This window comes from Sceloporus occidentalis, unplaced genomic scaffold, assembly GCF_023333645.1.
Source record: "Sceloporus occidentalis isolate IW3139 unplaced genomic scaffold, rSceOcc1.0.p SCAF_24, whole genome shotgun sequence".
Classification (NCBI taxonomy): Eukaryota; Metazoa; Chordata; class Lepidosauria; order Squamata; family Phrynosomatidae; genus Sceloporus; species Sceloporus occidentalis.
The window spans coordinates 10,765,215-10,781,247 of record NW_028317004.1 but is presented as its reverse complement, the minus strand read 5'-3'; the positions used below and the strand labels follow the sequence as shown (position 1 = coordinate 10,781,247).

General features: G+C 40.1%; 1 protein-coding gene across 1 annotated transcript in view; it reads left to right on the top strand.

The window, feature by feature from the left end:
• The window catches only part of LOC149300608 (thyroid hormone-induced protein B-like), a 47,567-nt gene that overhangs the window by 18,481 nt on the left and 13,053 nt on the right, over window positions 1-16,033 (top strand). Inside the window, exons 3-7 of the mRNA XM_089485107.1 lie at window positions 2,704-2,972; window positions 3,315-3,399; window positions 4,069-4,206; window positions 4,454-4,710; window positions 5,568-5,661. Of these exons, the coding sequence (XP_089341233.1) occupies window positions 2,704-2,972; window positions 3,315-3,399; window positions 4,069-4,206; window positions 4,454-4,710; window positions 5,568-5,661 (843 nt within the window). The remainder of the gene's footprint in view (window positions 1-2,703; window positions 2,973-3,314; window positions 3,400-4,068; window positions 4,207-4,453; window positions 4,711-5,567; window positions 5,662-16,033) is intronic.

Here is a 16,033-nt window from a genome sequence, read left to right as displayed (position 1 = left end):
AGTACTAGGTTACTGATATACTTTAGTTGTTATTTTATGTAAAAGTCCATGTAAGGGACCTTGACAGCCTACTCTGTAAGTACTTATTATGAATTGTTGGAAACACCAAAAAGCATCTAATCTGAGGTAGAAACTGCAGCCCCGTAGCTGCCCTCCTCCTCTGTAGTGCAACAATTCTAGCTAGTGATGGCTGCTTGCCAATTAGTGCCAGGAAAGCCCTCTCATTGAAACCACAATCTGCACATGTGCATGGGGGCCACTTTAGACCCTTTGCCCGGAGCATATATTCTGCAGAATCTCTCCAAACATTTGCAAGGAGGACACCAAGAAAATATACATAGATATACCTTAAAGAACATTTGAACGCTGGAGTGTCCCTTTACGACCTAGTCCCCATTAGAAATAGTCTTACCCATGTCTGGGAAGAAGGGTTCAACCAGTCCTTAGGTTTAACCCCGATATTGCAGTCATTTGATTACAAATATTTTAACTTGTTAATGAAAGAATGCTAACAATCATATACAATGATGCCAAAATATAGAAAAGTATGCATCTGAAATACCAATCTAAAAATAAATGATATATACAGGTATTGACTTGGATTTTAAGAAAGAGTACCAGCTCAGTTATGCGGGTTTGCCATCATTCTTTCATTTCATAATACCTATTTAGAAATTCTCATGGTTATGGACTAAGGATTTTTATGTAGAGTCTATGTATTTTAGATTTTAAGACACAGGCATCATCTCACATAATTAAAGAGGGGCAGATTAAAACAGATCTTTGCAAGGCTTACACCCTGTATTTAAATATATTTTTGGAACTGGTGCAAGCCTTCCAACATATGATACATATCCACACTATTTATATTTCCGTACAAAACCATTACTTTTTAAGGTGGTATAATAAATGAGAGTGAAAAAGTCTGCCATCTGCTTCTGAAAATGCTAGTTTACATGTTAATTGAATATTATTATAGTAAACTGTGTATTGTCCTCACTAATTACAAGGTTTTGTTGTTTAGGAAGTTGCTGGGATATGTTCTCCATACAGATTTCCTTCCAGTTAGAATCCTTGTTATATAAATTCCAACTCAACAAACAAATCGTAATAGCAAAATCATAAAACACTGTCTGTACCACATCATTTGCAACCACTCACTAATATCCTAGTTTTTAAAGTACTATGCTCTGGCGGACACCTCTTGACCACAACAGCTTGGAGAAGTCAAACAACAGCTCGTTAAGATGGTTCTTAACCGCCGTCAAGTTCTTTGTCTATATGCCAAGTGTGAGCCAGTGTCTTCAGCTCAATGTTAATAAGCAAAGATAAACCAGATTTGATGAAACAAACTACCGGTATAGGTTTGAGAAGGATAGACACATTGATTGCCAAATCATCAATATTTTTAAAGTTTATGTTTATCATCTGAATTGTGTATAATATCTACACAAACACAATGTACTTTTTTTGTATTTTAAGCATCCAGTTATGCAGATGTTCAATAATATTTTAGCTTGGTTGCATGCAGTGGGGGGACTAATCACGCAGTAGTTAAATCTGACATTATTAAGAATATTTCATGAATCTAGGGTTTTCAGATGGCCAGGAATCCAAATGAATACAATATTTACCATGAAACATCTTAGGCAATACATTGAAATCACAGCTTTTTTCTTTTTAAAAAGTAAGGTAAGGTTTTGGTAACGTCCCAGCTGTTCTAATGCAATTTTCTATTATTTCCTATGATCCCTAGTATTAATATTGTTGCAATGCTAATATCATTTCCATAAAGCTATTATCACAACCATCTTGTAAAGCAGCAATTTAAACATGATGCAGACTTGAGATGTCAGGTCTCAAATGCAGCAGAAAGGAAAGTGAGGGGTGCAGAGATTAACCTGAGATGACAAGGCAGCTCAAAACCCTGGCTTAAATCCTACCTCTCTGACCATACCTATAGCATGTGTTTCTGTGGTATTTGACCACCTCAGTGTTGGGCTTCTACTACACTTTCTCTCTTGGTAAATTACTTTTATTCTGAAGACCTCTGCTAGACTAATGTTCTTATTCAATTATTATTCATCTGCTCCTACTCTTGGCTAGTCCTTCAACTGGCTCACCATACCCTCCAGAAGAATATGTCCACAATTTCACCAGTGCTGTGTCAATACAACCCTACCTCTTTCTGTCAAACTCTCCTTTACTCTTACTGTGAACATTTATTAAAAACCCACCAGGTTAGAGAAGCATACAGTCTATCCTTTTGCTACCCCATAACCTGAATGCTGGAAAGAAACCATTCCCCACCCGCCTTCAAGATCTTCAAGCCACTGAGTTTTGCATTTGACATTTCCTACAATCAAACCATTATCAACCAGTCACGTCTCTCCCTTTTGGTCTCATTCCCCCTTAATCCCCCCAAAGGACATTTATCAAAAGAGCAGGCCCCCATTGTCCTTCTTTATCACTATATGTTATGTTTTTGTGTATTGTTATTTTTGCATTCTCCATCATTGTAAAAGCACTACTGCTGACAGTCTATAGGTAACATTCATTAATAATAGAATTTATAAATTATAAAGTCAATGATGCTCACATGATTAGATTTTTGTAACAGTATATACACATAATTATAAAATGATGTATTTCTGATGAAGGCTTCACATTAATAATGACAATACAGTATACCTATGATTTCAGGTCATTTCATTTCGGTGGACACATCCTATGGAACAGCAGGACAGAAAGCTGTGCTTGTCAGTCCAGACCTCCAACCCGAAGAGTGGAGCTGTCTCAGACTGGTCTATCAGATTGCTGGCACTGAGTCCTCTGCCAGTCCTAGTAAGCTAAATGTGTTTGTCCGGCCTGGTGAAGAGAGTTTTGATTACCTCTTGTGGTCATCTGATGAACAATCAGACAGCTGGTTAATAGCAAGTATTGATTTGAGACATACATCAAGAAAATACAAGGTAAATGATTTGTATTGTTAAATATTAGCTAACGCTAGGGAAAAAAATAATGGATATTTACAACTATAGTATGCTGTCTTGAAGGCTTTTGGGAGTCAATGCAATATACATTTAACATAAAGAAGACTAAGGTGCTCCTTTAAGGACAATTATTTTTCCCAAATAATGTTATTTTACTTAGTTATAACTTTTCAAGAGAGAAAATATTATACATGTAACTGCACTATCTTTGTTTCTACAGCACACAAGAACTGTTGTTAAACATGTCTGGTGTATGCTGACCAGTGATAATTTGTTGTTGCAAGGATTTTAAGCACAAGCATATGTTTATTCACTTTCTAGATCATATTAGAAGGGATTTTAGGAGCAGATGAAGTCAGTAGCATTGCTATTTTTGAACTTAAGATGACTACTGGGTACTGCATCGGTAAGTACAGTGTTAACTTGTTTTATATGATCAGACCCAGCTGCGCACACGTAGCAGATGATGTCCTTTAAAGTGTGTCAGCACGTTGCACAAGTACATTTATTGGCCTCTGGCCTTAAAGCGCCAGGGCCGATTTAAGGTTTCAGTCCGGCACTGCATATCATGTATTTGAAATGGCCATGACATACAGTATATCAAACATGACAATGTAAGTTAACATATATATTCTTTAGATATATATGTTCCTACAGATATTATTAAGAAACCAACAGCAACGTCAAACACTGTCATGGAAAAAATAACATGGATTCATATCAAATTAGTTATTAAGCTTCTTATGTCCCTATATGCTTCTATTAATATTAAATGTAAACTGTTTTTAAACTCTAGGCTCTAAGAATCTTTGGGTTTAGCATCTTTTCCTAGTAATTGTACAGTTTTTAATACACACTTTTTGATTGAATTATTCTGGAACATTTTTTACTTTAGATGAGAGGATCCATGTGGTTCTGACAAAAATTAATGTAACAGCTTGTTGGGTACAATTCGTTTTGCTTGGCTTTGCCTGTATATAGAGATATGAATAATTTAGTTTTCTTTTGTTGTTGCTTTTTCAAGTTACTCTTTAGTGTTTAGAATGATTATTTCACAGATTATGTGTCATTTTAGAGTGTGACTTTGAAGAAAACCATCTTTGTGGTTACATGAACATCTGGAATCCAAATGTAAACTGGTTTGTCGGTGGAGGAAATATCCGAAATACGCCGTCTATCTTGCCTAAAGACCACACACTCAACAGCGAATTAGGTAAGCGGGAATGTGGAACATGAAAACGCTAAATTAAAATATAGAATATGATTGTGATGAGAGTGATGACTTAATACCTAAATAAACAAACTAAACTAATATTAGACAAAATGAAGTCAGAATTTGAATTTAACAATCATTTATAGTTATTGTCTTTTAGTGTTCCTTTGACTGGAATCATTAATGCAATCATGCAAACCCTTTAGATTCGGTACGTATTTCATAAACTATTTTCTTCTTTTCTTAGGTCACTACATGTATGTTGACTCTGTTTATGTCAAAGCTTTCCAAGAAGTGGCTCAGCTTGTCTCTCCCCTAATTATTAGTCCTATTGCGGGTTGTATGTCTTTTTATTATCAACTTCAGAAGGAAAGTAGCAATGTCTTTGTGGTATATACCAGAGACTTGCATGGTTCATATGAAGAAATCTGGAAAATGGAGGGTACGAGACGAGGAGAATGGAATTTAGCAGAAGTCGATTTAAATGTCCATGTCCCTGTTGAGGTAAAGTAACATAAATCTGTATTGAGCACAGCTCATATGCTAAACTTTTCAATATGAAGATACTTACATAAAGAATGCTAGCTCTAATGGAACCCTTGTTTAAAAATGTGTTTGAAACAAGAAGTAGGCAAAGCTAAGCCTTTTTTGATATTGTTTTATGGAGTTTTTAACCTAAAGGTTACAGTCCTTTCGGGAGTAACTGATGGGTTGCTTAAGTGCATACCGATCAGTGAATATCACCAGGGGCACCAAGCTGATGAAGGGTGGAAGCCATACACAAACAACGAGGCAGCCACTTGTATTATAATTTACCTTGCCTCCCCTGTTGGGCTTAATGTTGATTCTGCGGATATCTCCAGGCTAAAACTAAGTACAGAAGGACATTGTAAGATTTGGCATTGACTGGAAAAACTTAGGAGGGTCTTTGTCCAACTTTGCTAACAAAAAATAGCTGATTTGTCAAAGCCGTGTCTTTGCTGAAGAAGAAAAATATCCAATTAAACATCAACTTGATTACTAGGAATATAGAAAGACAGAAGGTGGTAACCTGCAGCTTAGCTTGTCTGTGGCCTGTTGCGCAGGGTTATGGCCATATATTTCCTCATACGTGCACTTGCTTTGTCACATAATTGAAGTTCGAGAAAATCCTTGTGCAATAAGATTGGTTCTGTCAGTTTTTAATATGGATGTATTTTTTTCTACAGAAATAAGTATTTGTGCAGAACAAAATTAGTTTTCTTCATTTTACAGCAGAAAAGAAAACACTGGAACATTCATAAATAATGGATAGCAGTGAAAATGTTCAGATTACAGCTTAAATGTACAAAGACAGCTAAGGTCAAGTTCATTTCTTCCAGGTTATCTTTGAAGTCGCATTCAATGGTGTACAAGCTGGATACGTTGCCCTGGATGACATTTCATTCTCCGCAGAACACTGCTCTGGTGAAAGAGGTATAGAAACCGTCCACAATTGTATCTTTTTTCACTTTGAACCTGTAACGTTATTATTGTGTGTTCCTGAATTCAGAAACAGCAACCAAACCAATTGCTGCCATATACAGCGAAGGAAAAAAATATTTGATCCCCTGCTGATTTTGTACGTTTGTCCACTGACAACAGTGAGAGACAGAATAACAACAAATCCAGAGTAACGCATTTCAAATAAGTTATCAATTTGGCCCCTTTGCAAAACATGACTTAGTACTTGGTGGCAAAACCCTTGCTTGCAATCACAGAGGTCAGACGTTTCTTGTAGTTGGCCGGCAGATTTGCACACATCTCAGGAGGGATGTGCACCCTACTTCTCTTTCCTCCTTCTCACTGAAAGTCAATAGCACACCTCAACAAAACAACTCTCAGCTGGAGCAGTGGCAGGTTATATCCAACCTGACCGCTGCGTACAAGCAATATTGGTTAGTAAAAGAAAATAGTATCTTCTGTCGAATGTGACACCTTTTATTGGACCATGGTAGAAAACGATGTAATAATCTTTCAGAACTTCAGAGGTAGCGTCTTCAGAACCTAAATAAAAAATTGTAAGGTTGCGGGCACGGCTCACTCCACCTAACGTATTGGTTTGTCTTAGTCTGTCAATTCTAGTCTTGTCATATCCCTGGAATATATGTATTGTGCTGTGTAAATTGTTGGCGCTATATAAATAAAAAATAATAATAATAATAATAATAATAAACAAAGAAACATCTAGAATCCTGGTTGCCTAACTTTTCTTGGACCAATAAGTTGTGTTACTAAAAGTGGCAAAAAAGATTTTTAGTGGCTCTCTAAAATCATTCTAACATTAAATATGGCATCAAAGACATTATTTGTGTAACAATTCAATGTTGTATACATAATAAGTATTTACAAACAGTTTAGTCTCTGGTTTATTTTATGCCCGCCCCTTTTCCATTAAGCTATGTGCATTAATCCCAGAAATTTACTAAACATTTTATTTATAATTAAGTATACTTGAGGAAATAAATAAAAAGCAGCTGTGTCTCAATGTTTGCCTTTGCATGCTATAACACTTACCTAATGCCTTTGTAAAAGCCACCACAAGTGGTAACTATATAAAAGGACATTCTCAATACATATACATATATTCAAGGGGTATGACAAGACTAGAATTGACAGACTAAGACAAACCGATACATTAGGTGGAGAGAGCCCGGCTCGCAAGCTTACAATTTCTTATTTAGAAATGCACAATTTCATATTTAGACTGCACAATCCAGATTATCCCTGATCCTAGTTCTCACATTTACACAACAATGCATAATTTTTCCTATAAAAATGACCTGAGCCATCTTGGAGGTAAACTGCATTTTAAACAGGTGATTTTGTAGTAATAGGAACAGCACAGTTTTAAATAACCTCTAGCACTAGAAGTTTGCACCGGGTGCCGCTAAGCCGGCACCCCGCCAGAGACAGACAGAAATGTCCGCAGCAGGAGGAGCAGGCTTGGTTGGGGAGAATGCTGAATGTTTGTGAATTAATGTTTGTGAATGAGTGTGTGTGTGATAGCATGGATGTGTACGTGTGTGTGTGTGTAGGGGGGAATAGCATGGCATAGGGAGGCTGTAATCACATTCTTATCATGCACAGGTTCCAGCATGTACTGGCTGCCCGGGCATGATAGGGGTGTGATTGCTGTGAGCAATTACACACATATATATATATATATATATATATATATATATATATAGCATGCAAATAAAGTTGATGCACTTTTTAGAAAGTTTATTGGATTAGTAAAGTCTTTGGCCAATTTGCACATGTCTAAGTGTCTTTAGTTGATGAAAAAACTGTGCACACTATCTACTTAATGCTTGATCCTTCTCAACCATTTGATGGCGCAGTTAATGTTAGTATGTTACAATTACAATGTCACTTTTCTTAAATGATCCATATTATTCCTAGTCACTTTTTCCACTGTGTTTATTGTTATGGCAATATGAAATATTTCTCAAAAAAATGTGTAGTAATCCATGTTTACTTCTAAGTAGGGCTGCAACAACTAATCGATAAAATCGATAATAATCGATAATGAAAATCATTGCCAACGAATTTCATTATCGATTAGTTGAATCGATTTTTATCGATTATTAAATGAGGGTTTTTTCAGAGCAAACGCTCTAAAAAATACCCCTCATTATATAATCCGTTTCAGTGACTCACAGCAGCAGCTCCTACTTACCAGTCCCTCCCTGTAATCACTGTGACAACTGGCCCCGCCCCCTTCCTTCTCCCAGAAGGCCAGAACCACATGGCTGTGACACTCATCTAACTGTAAGTATAAGATTAATATTTGGGCTACTGAAAGTTAGGGGAGGTGGGGGTTAATTTAGGGGCAGTTATGGTTAATGGGGTGTTTAGGGTTAATTTAGGGGCAGTTATGGTTAATGGGGTGTTTAGGGTTAATTTAGGGACAGTTATGGTTCATAGGGTGTTTAGGGTTAATTTAGGGGCAGCTATAGTTAATGGTGTGTTTAGGGTTAATTTAGGAGCAGCTGTGGTTAATGGGGTGTTTGGGGTTAATTTGAGGCAGTTTTGGTTGATGGGGTCTTTAGGGTTAATTTAGGGGATGTTGTGGTTGATGGGGTCTTTAGGGTTAATTTAGGGGCAGTTATGGTTAATGGGGTGTTTAGGGTTAATTTAATGATGAGGACTGAGGGTTAATTTTATTAATTTAATAAAGTTAACTTAAGGTGCAGTTAGAGATAAAGGGGGGCAAACTAAGGGGAATCTAAATCCTGGGGGCAGTGAAGATTAACCCAGTATTTATTTATAAAAGTATTGTCTGTGGCTCTATGAGGGGACTATGAGATATCTGGGGGGTATAAGGCATATCTGGGGAGGACGGAGTGACATATCTGGGGGTATAAGGCATATAGGGTATATAAGGCATATGTGGGGAGGGCAGTGTGGCATGTCTGGGGAGGACAGAGTGGTGAATCAGGGTGTATAAGGCAGATCTGGGGCCACAGTGGCATATCTGGGGGTAGAGTGGAGTGGCGTATCTGGGGGTAGAGTGGAGTGGCATATGTGGGGAGGGCAGTGTGGCATGTCTGGGGAGGATGGAGTGGTGTATCGGGGTATAAGGTGTATCAGGCACAGTGGCATATGTGGGAGGCAGCGTGGAGTGGCATATGTGGGAGGCAGCGTGGAGTGGCATATGTGGGAGGCAGAGTGGCATATGTGGGAGGCAGAGTGGAGTGGTATATGTGGGAGGCAGCGTGGAGTGGCATATGTGGGAGGCAGCGTGGAGTGGTATATGTGGGAGGCAGCGTGGAGTGGCATATGTGGGAGGCAGCGTGGAGTGGTATATGTGGGGGGCAGCGTGGAGTGGCATATGTGGGAGGCAGCGTGGAGTGGCATATGTGGGAGGCAGAGTGGAGTGGTATATGTGGGAGGCAGAGTGGAGTGGTATATGTGGGGGGCAGAGTGGAGTGGTATATGTGGGAGGCAGCGTGGAGTGGCATATGTGGGAGGCAGCGTGGAGTGGCATATGTGGGAGGCAGCGTGGAGTGGCATATGTGGGGGGCAGCGTGGAGTGGTATATGTGGGAGGCAGAGTGGAGTGGCATATGTGGGAGGCAGCGTGGAGTGGCATATGTGGGAGGCAGCGTGGAGTGGCATATGTGGGAGGCAGAGTGGAGTGGTATATGTGGGGGGGCAGCGTGGAGTGGTATATGTGGGAGGCAGCGTGGAGTGGTATATGTGGGAGGCAGCGTGGCATGTCTGGGAGGCAGCGTGGCATGTCTGGGAGGCAGAGTGGCAAGCCTGGGCTCAAACGTGCATAAATTGGGGGGGGGCTGGTTGCGAAATAAAGGCAAGAAATGCATTTTATCAAAGTTTTTTTATTATGCTGTTTGTATTTAATATAATTTGTTTATTACATTATTTGAAATAAATGAAAAATTTACATTCATTTTTTTTATCCGATTAATCGATTAATCGAAAAAATAATCGGCCAACTAATCGATTATGAAAATAATCGTTAGTTGCAGCCCTACTTCTAAGTCCATCAAAGTTTATTTTAGATTATATGTTTTAATGTAGCTACAGTATGCCTGTCTTATGTCATTTTTTAAGTGCCTCTTGTATTTTGTAAAGTTCTTACATTTGGCACACATAACTAACAGTCTCATTGTAATGGTAACAGCTCATAATTGCTTCTATTTTCCATAAAAAAAACCATATAACTTGTGTTCTGCCTATAACTTGGATAAAATATTCATATTCGGTTAGCATTTTCTGTATTTTTTTTAAGAATTCCGACAACAATTTTTCAGTCCAAAGCATAATTGCTACAAAGGGAACAATACAACAAGACTCAGCATCCAAGCTCTATGGGGCACTTTGACATCTGGGACCTATACACCACCAGAGGGGATACTTATAACTGATAACAGTCTAGGCATAGGCATAGATCTGCATACTATGTCCCTCTCATCCTTCTCTGCCTTAGTGTTCTTAGTGCCAGGCTATGGCGTTATAACAGCACTCACATTTCTGTTTTGTGAGTAATTTCACCTTCCAAGCTCCTGGGAAAAGTGCACCCACTGTAACCACCACAGCGTGTCCTACTTTTATTCGACTTTTGATCAAGACAAAACTGATCTGCTTATTGCAGAAGCTGTGAGCAACTGTGAGCTACTTTATCACTGTACAGAAAGAGCTGTTCGATCAGATGTAACATGCTACTTTCTCTGAAGTATAAATCTGTTTCTTAAAATGTTGATGCTTCTTAAAAATTACTTGTTTCTTCAAAATAAACAGGCTGTCATGATGAAATATTTTAGGGTTTTAAACATTATACAATTATGCATATATATATATATATATATATATATACAAATATATTTCAGGCTGGAAAAAGAACCTATTTTATACAAATTACTTATTGGTCCCAATAAATCACTTAGGGTCCTTTAATGAAATTGTTCATAAATACTTTCATTGCTTCTGTGTTATTTGTCATTCTTTGAAATGAAGGTTTGAGCCTTATCTGACACAATTGCCACTTCTATGGATTTGTAAATATTTAATATACCTTGGGGTATCTCTTCCAAATTAGAAAACTAGCAACTTGAATGCAAGACGGGTTGAAATCCCTGTGGGTATAACAGAGCCTCTACTCTACTGGGGAGGCTTTCCACAAGATTTTGGATTGTTGCTGTGGGAATTTGTGCCCATTCAGCCAAAACAGCATTTGTGAGGTCAGGCCCTGATGTTGGATTAGAAGGCATGGCCACAATCGGTGTTCCAATTCATCCTAGAGTTGTTAAATGGGGTCAGGTCTCTGTGCACCAAATTCATTAAATCAGGTCTTTATAGACCATACTTTGTGCACAGGGGCACAGTCATGCTGGATCAGGAAAGGGTCTTCCACAAACTGGTACCACAAAGTTGGAAGCATAGCATTGTCCAAAATGTCTCTGAATGCTGTAGCATTGTAAAAGATTCTAACACATTTAACATATCTTCTAACCCCAATTAAGAAAAGGACCATATATAATTATTGGTATAGGCAATAGTCAAAGATATGTAATCATTGTTCATAAATAAATGATTATTAAGAGATATTAATAGGTTTCAATGATTTGCTGAACAGGTATTCTATAGATAGGACAGTAACTTGCTAATGCATGGTATAGTTGTAACTCTAAAAGGGCATTACAATATGCGTACAGTGACCACCTAAAATAGGGTTTCGACGTGTAAAGATCTTAGTGAGCATGTTTACCCAATTAGGTAAAGACCAATAGACTGACATCATTATCCAAACCGTATATAAGTTAGGCATTGGAGAAGCATGGCAGGAGAGGTAGAGGGGAGATGTACTTGCCATCCACGGACTCTTCACGTCCCGAACACTCCCTCCCTCCATCCTCAGGAATACATAGGACAGATGCCATCAACTACATTCCTTTCCAAGGTTTTGTAAGACTTGTTTTGTATTATTTTTGTTATCTACTTTTTATATTCTTCTTCTATTTTTGTTCACATCTAAGTGACTCTGTCTATTTTTGACGCACATACATTTATATGTGTTCCAATTGTTTGAAGTTTGTATTGGCCCTATATTTTTATAACAAGCATTAACACCACCCTTCACTAGAATAAAGTAACCACTAAACATTACAGTAGGCACTAAGAATTCAGGTAGGTATCTACCACACCCAGATTTGTCCAACAGACCTAAAGGTCATGAAGGGTGATTTATCACCCTTTCCAGTGCTTCAGAATTCAGTAGCCATGTGCTTTACACCACTCCAGCTGGTGTTTGGCATTGTGGACAGTGATTTTGAGTGTGCAGTTGCTCAGCCTGTTCATGAACCTCAACACACAGTGCTTGTGCTGATGTTTCTGTCCTGGGGCAGTTTGGAGCTCTGCACTTAATATATCCAGGCAGTGATATCAGGTGCATTCATTTGTATTACACTAGGATTTTGTTTACGGACCACCAGTGCTTTTTACTTCTTCAAGATCGCATAATGGAGTTACACTACAGACTTACAATTGTACAACCCATTATACGACCCACTTGTAAATCTATTGGCATAAATGAAGAATGTTTATGGCCTGTTTTTTAGGTTGTTTTATAAATCTGAGCTTAATTTGTGATTAAGGCATTTAATGGTTAAGCTGTAATCGATGCCTGTAGCTCCCATAAGCCGCCTAACCATTAAACTAAATTTTGGCAAAACAATGGACCTACACAATATATTGGTAGTCATAATTAACAAATGTAGTTGTGCTTCATGCTGTGAGGGCAGGAGTTCCCCCTTTTAAATTAATTTTAGAAGGACATAAGCAAAGATTTCCATTACATTCAAGGAAATAATCATGAATCCTAGCGAGAACGCCACATACTTTCAGATTTCACATGATTTAGAGCATTGTTTATACTTGCCAGTTCAATGTTCTTTTGCAAGAAACCAACAAAGGTCTTTTGTATTCATTCCTGTTCTGAGATTAGTACATTTCTTATATCAACAATCATTCACTCAATGCCATACGCTTGTATGCAGGTTAAGGTTGCCACATATACATATATATGTAACAGGACCAAGGTGACCAGATTAGTCTCAGGTTGTCATTGCCAAGTTTCCTTCTCTGTTAGCCAGTTACAGCAGAAGATGGGAATAAAAGGGGATCCTTTGGACGATCCACATACAAAACACGACAGGCAGAAATACAGGAACACACACACCTTTATTAGGGACGATAGCAGGTCTTTTATACTCACCAGAAGAATGGGAAGATGATTAAACCACAATATAAATTAGGGTTTGGAACATATTAACCAATAAGCAAAGGGACAAAAAATAACAACCAATAAGGTAATAGCACAACCTTGAGGTTGGGAAAATGTGGCTCATGGGAGAATTGCCTTGTCTCTCTAAGAAGGAGTGCAACCAATAGGAGAAGCTCCTGATTTCACCACATTATCCTAGGGCGTTTGGCACAGGCAGCCTAGTTCAACCTCTATAATATATGGCTGCCCAAAGCTGATCCTGGGATGGTTCACTCTCATTCACTCACTCTCATTACGCCTCCTTTTTCTGTCACAATATATATATATATGAGTTACGTTAAAGTTTTGGCACGTCACAGAAAGCACTTTGCCTTGTGTATTGAACCAAAATTTCACATAACTTTTCTGCTATATCTTTTTTTTATGTATGCATTTGATCGCATAATAGTAAACAATACACTTTTGCATTAAACCAGAGCTATTTAAGCATTTGAAACATATGTGCACCTGACAGTGGTGTATGTGGCTCTGAGTGATGTGTGTGGATCTGAGTGATGTGTGTGTGGAAGAGTGTTAACTGTGTGGCTGTGAGGCTGCAAGGCAGAATTAAAGGGTAGAGACCGGTATGCAGGAACGTACCCCAGGAATCAGCAGATAAGGCAAGTGAGAATAAGCCGAAATCAGGAAACGAAGCCGTGGTCAGGGAAACTAGCAAGCTGCGAGGTCAAAATCCGAAGCCAGGGTCAGGAACCAAAAAATCAGGAACGCCGTTTAGTAGCCAAGGGTCGGGATATAGAGAGCAGCAAAGTAGAGGACAAGCCGGGTTTGGTACACAGGAAATCAATAGGAAAAATCACCAAAGGGCACTAGAGCTCGAATAGAAAAAACAATCACTGAGCACTGAGCTAATCTCAGTGCTCAGCTTTTAAACTTGCCGCCAGGGGGAAGCCTCGCCCCCAGCCGTGACGTCATCGGTGCGCGTACCCCGGCGTCTCCATTTGGGGGCGCATAAAGTTAGTTGAGGGCGCGCGCGCGCGCGCCTAGCGGCGGACATGCTGACGGAGGTGGAGGGAGCTGGAGACGCGCCGCGGGATCCGGTACCCGCGGGCATCGGGTACTCAGGTGAGTCACTTCGTCGGACCCGGGGTTGCGGACCCTGACAGATCCCCCTTCCGACGAGAGGTCTCCGGACTCTCTCAGGGCCTGGACGATCAGGATGTTGATTGTGAAAAGACGTAAGAAGCTCTGGGGCATGTACGATGTCAGCAGGCTCCCAAGAATCTTCGTCCGGGGCATAACCCTTCCAGCGGATAAGGTATTGTAATCGTCTATGAAAGTACCTTGAGTCTAGTATCTCTTCGACCTCGTATTCAGGGATATTATCAACTAGAACCGGAGGAGGTGGGTTAGGAAGACGTCCTGGGAACGGATTATCCCTCCATGGTTTGAGCAATGAGACATGGAACACGGGATGGATGGACATGGAGTTGGGCAACTTCAATTCTACTGCTGTGGGGGAAATGAAACGGCTGATAACAAAAGGTCCAATGTACTTGGGACCCAGTTTCCTAGTAGGACATGATAGTTTGAGGTGCCTAGTAGAGAGCCAAACCTTGTCACCAGTCTGATAGTGTGGCGTATTGCTGCGATGGCGATCCGCAAAATTCTTGTAATGACGTTGAGCCGTCACTAGGGTCTCGTGAAGAAGGGAAAAAGTTTTGGTCAGTCTAGTAGTGTGTTCTGAGACCGAGGGGACCACACTGGGTATAGGAGATCCAGGTAGCATTGTGGGATGATATCCATAATTGGCAAGAAATGGGGACATATTGATGGAGCGATGAATATGATTGTTATATGCGAACTCTGCTAATGGCAAGAAAAGAGACCAATCGTCCTGTAAGTAGGCTGTGTAACACCGAAGATATTGCTCGAGCGTCTGGTTGGTACGCTCCGTCTGGCCGTTGCTCTGAGGATGGAAAGCCGAGGAGAGAAAACGCTGAATGTGGAGTTGTTGGCAGAACGCTTTCCAAAAACGTGAGGTAAACTGTGAACCCCGATCAGATGTGATGTCATCAGGTAGGCCATGTAAACGAAATATATTCTGAACAAAAAGCGTAGCCGTCTCAGAGGCGGAGGGAAGATGTCCATAGGGAATAAAATGTGCCATTTTAGTAAAGCGATCAACAACCACGAGAAGCGTAGTGAAGTGATTGGATGGTGGGAGGTCAGTGATGAAATCCATCGATATGCTTATCCATGGTTTGGATGGGGCAGGAAGAGGCTGTAGGAGGCCTGCGGGACGCTTAGGTATCTCCTTGGCTCGAGCACACGTGGAGCAGGATGACACAAAAGCCTTCACGTCCTCCTTAAGTGTCGGCCACCAGAAGGATCGCTGAATCAACTCGGATGTTTGCAGGATACCTCCATGTCCGGCGATGGGAGTGTCGTGAAAAGCCTGAAGAACTTGTAAACGAACCTCTGGAGGGACAAAAACAAGGTCATTGTGATAGTAGAGGCCATGCTGGTATTGAAGTTCGTGAACCTCTGGTAAGTGGTTGCGGGATGAGTACTGTCGAACCGAGTCCCAGATGGTGCGGGTCATGGCAAGGAACTGTGTAGGGGATAAAATCGTGTTATCTGTTTCAGGAATCTGCATGGTAGAAACGTCATGCATACGGGAGAGCGAGTCGGCTTTCGTATTACGGGACCCTGGACGGTAGGTAATGTGAAGTTGAAATCGTGTGAAGAATAAGGCCCACCTCGCCAATCGTGGTTGCAGGCGTTTGGCCGAGCGCAAATATTCTAAATTCTTGTGGTCGGAAAATACAGTGATGGGATACAGGGCTCCCTCCAGCAAATGACGCCATTCTTCCAGAGCTAGTTTAATCGCCAATAGTTCCCTCTCTCCTACACCATAATTTCTTTCTGCGGGAGAGAGAGTTCGGGAAAAATAAGCCACTGGATGTAGTTGTCCGTCAGATTCTTGCCTTTGAGAGAGTACAGCTCCTACAGCGGTATCTGAGGCATCGACCTCCAAGGTATATGGATTTTGTGGGTCAGG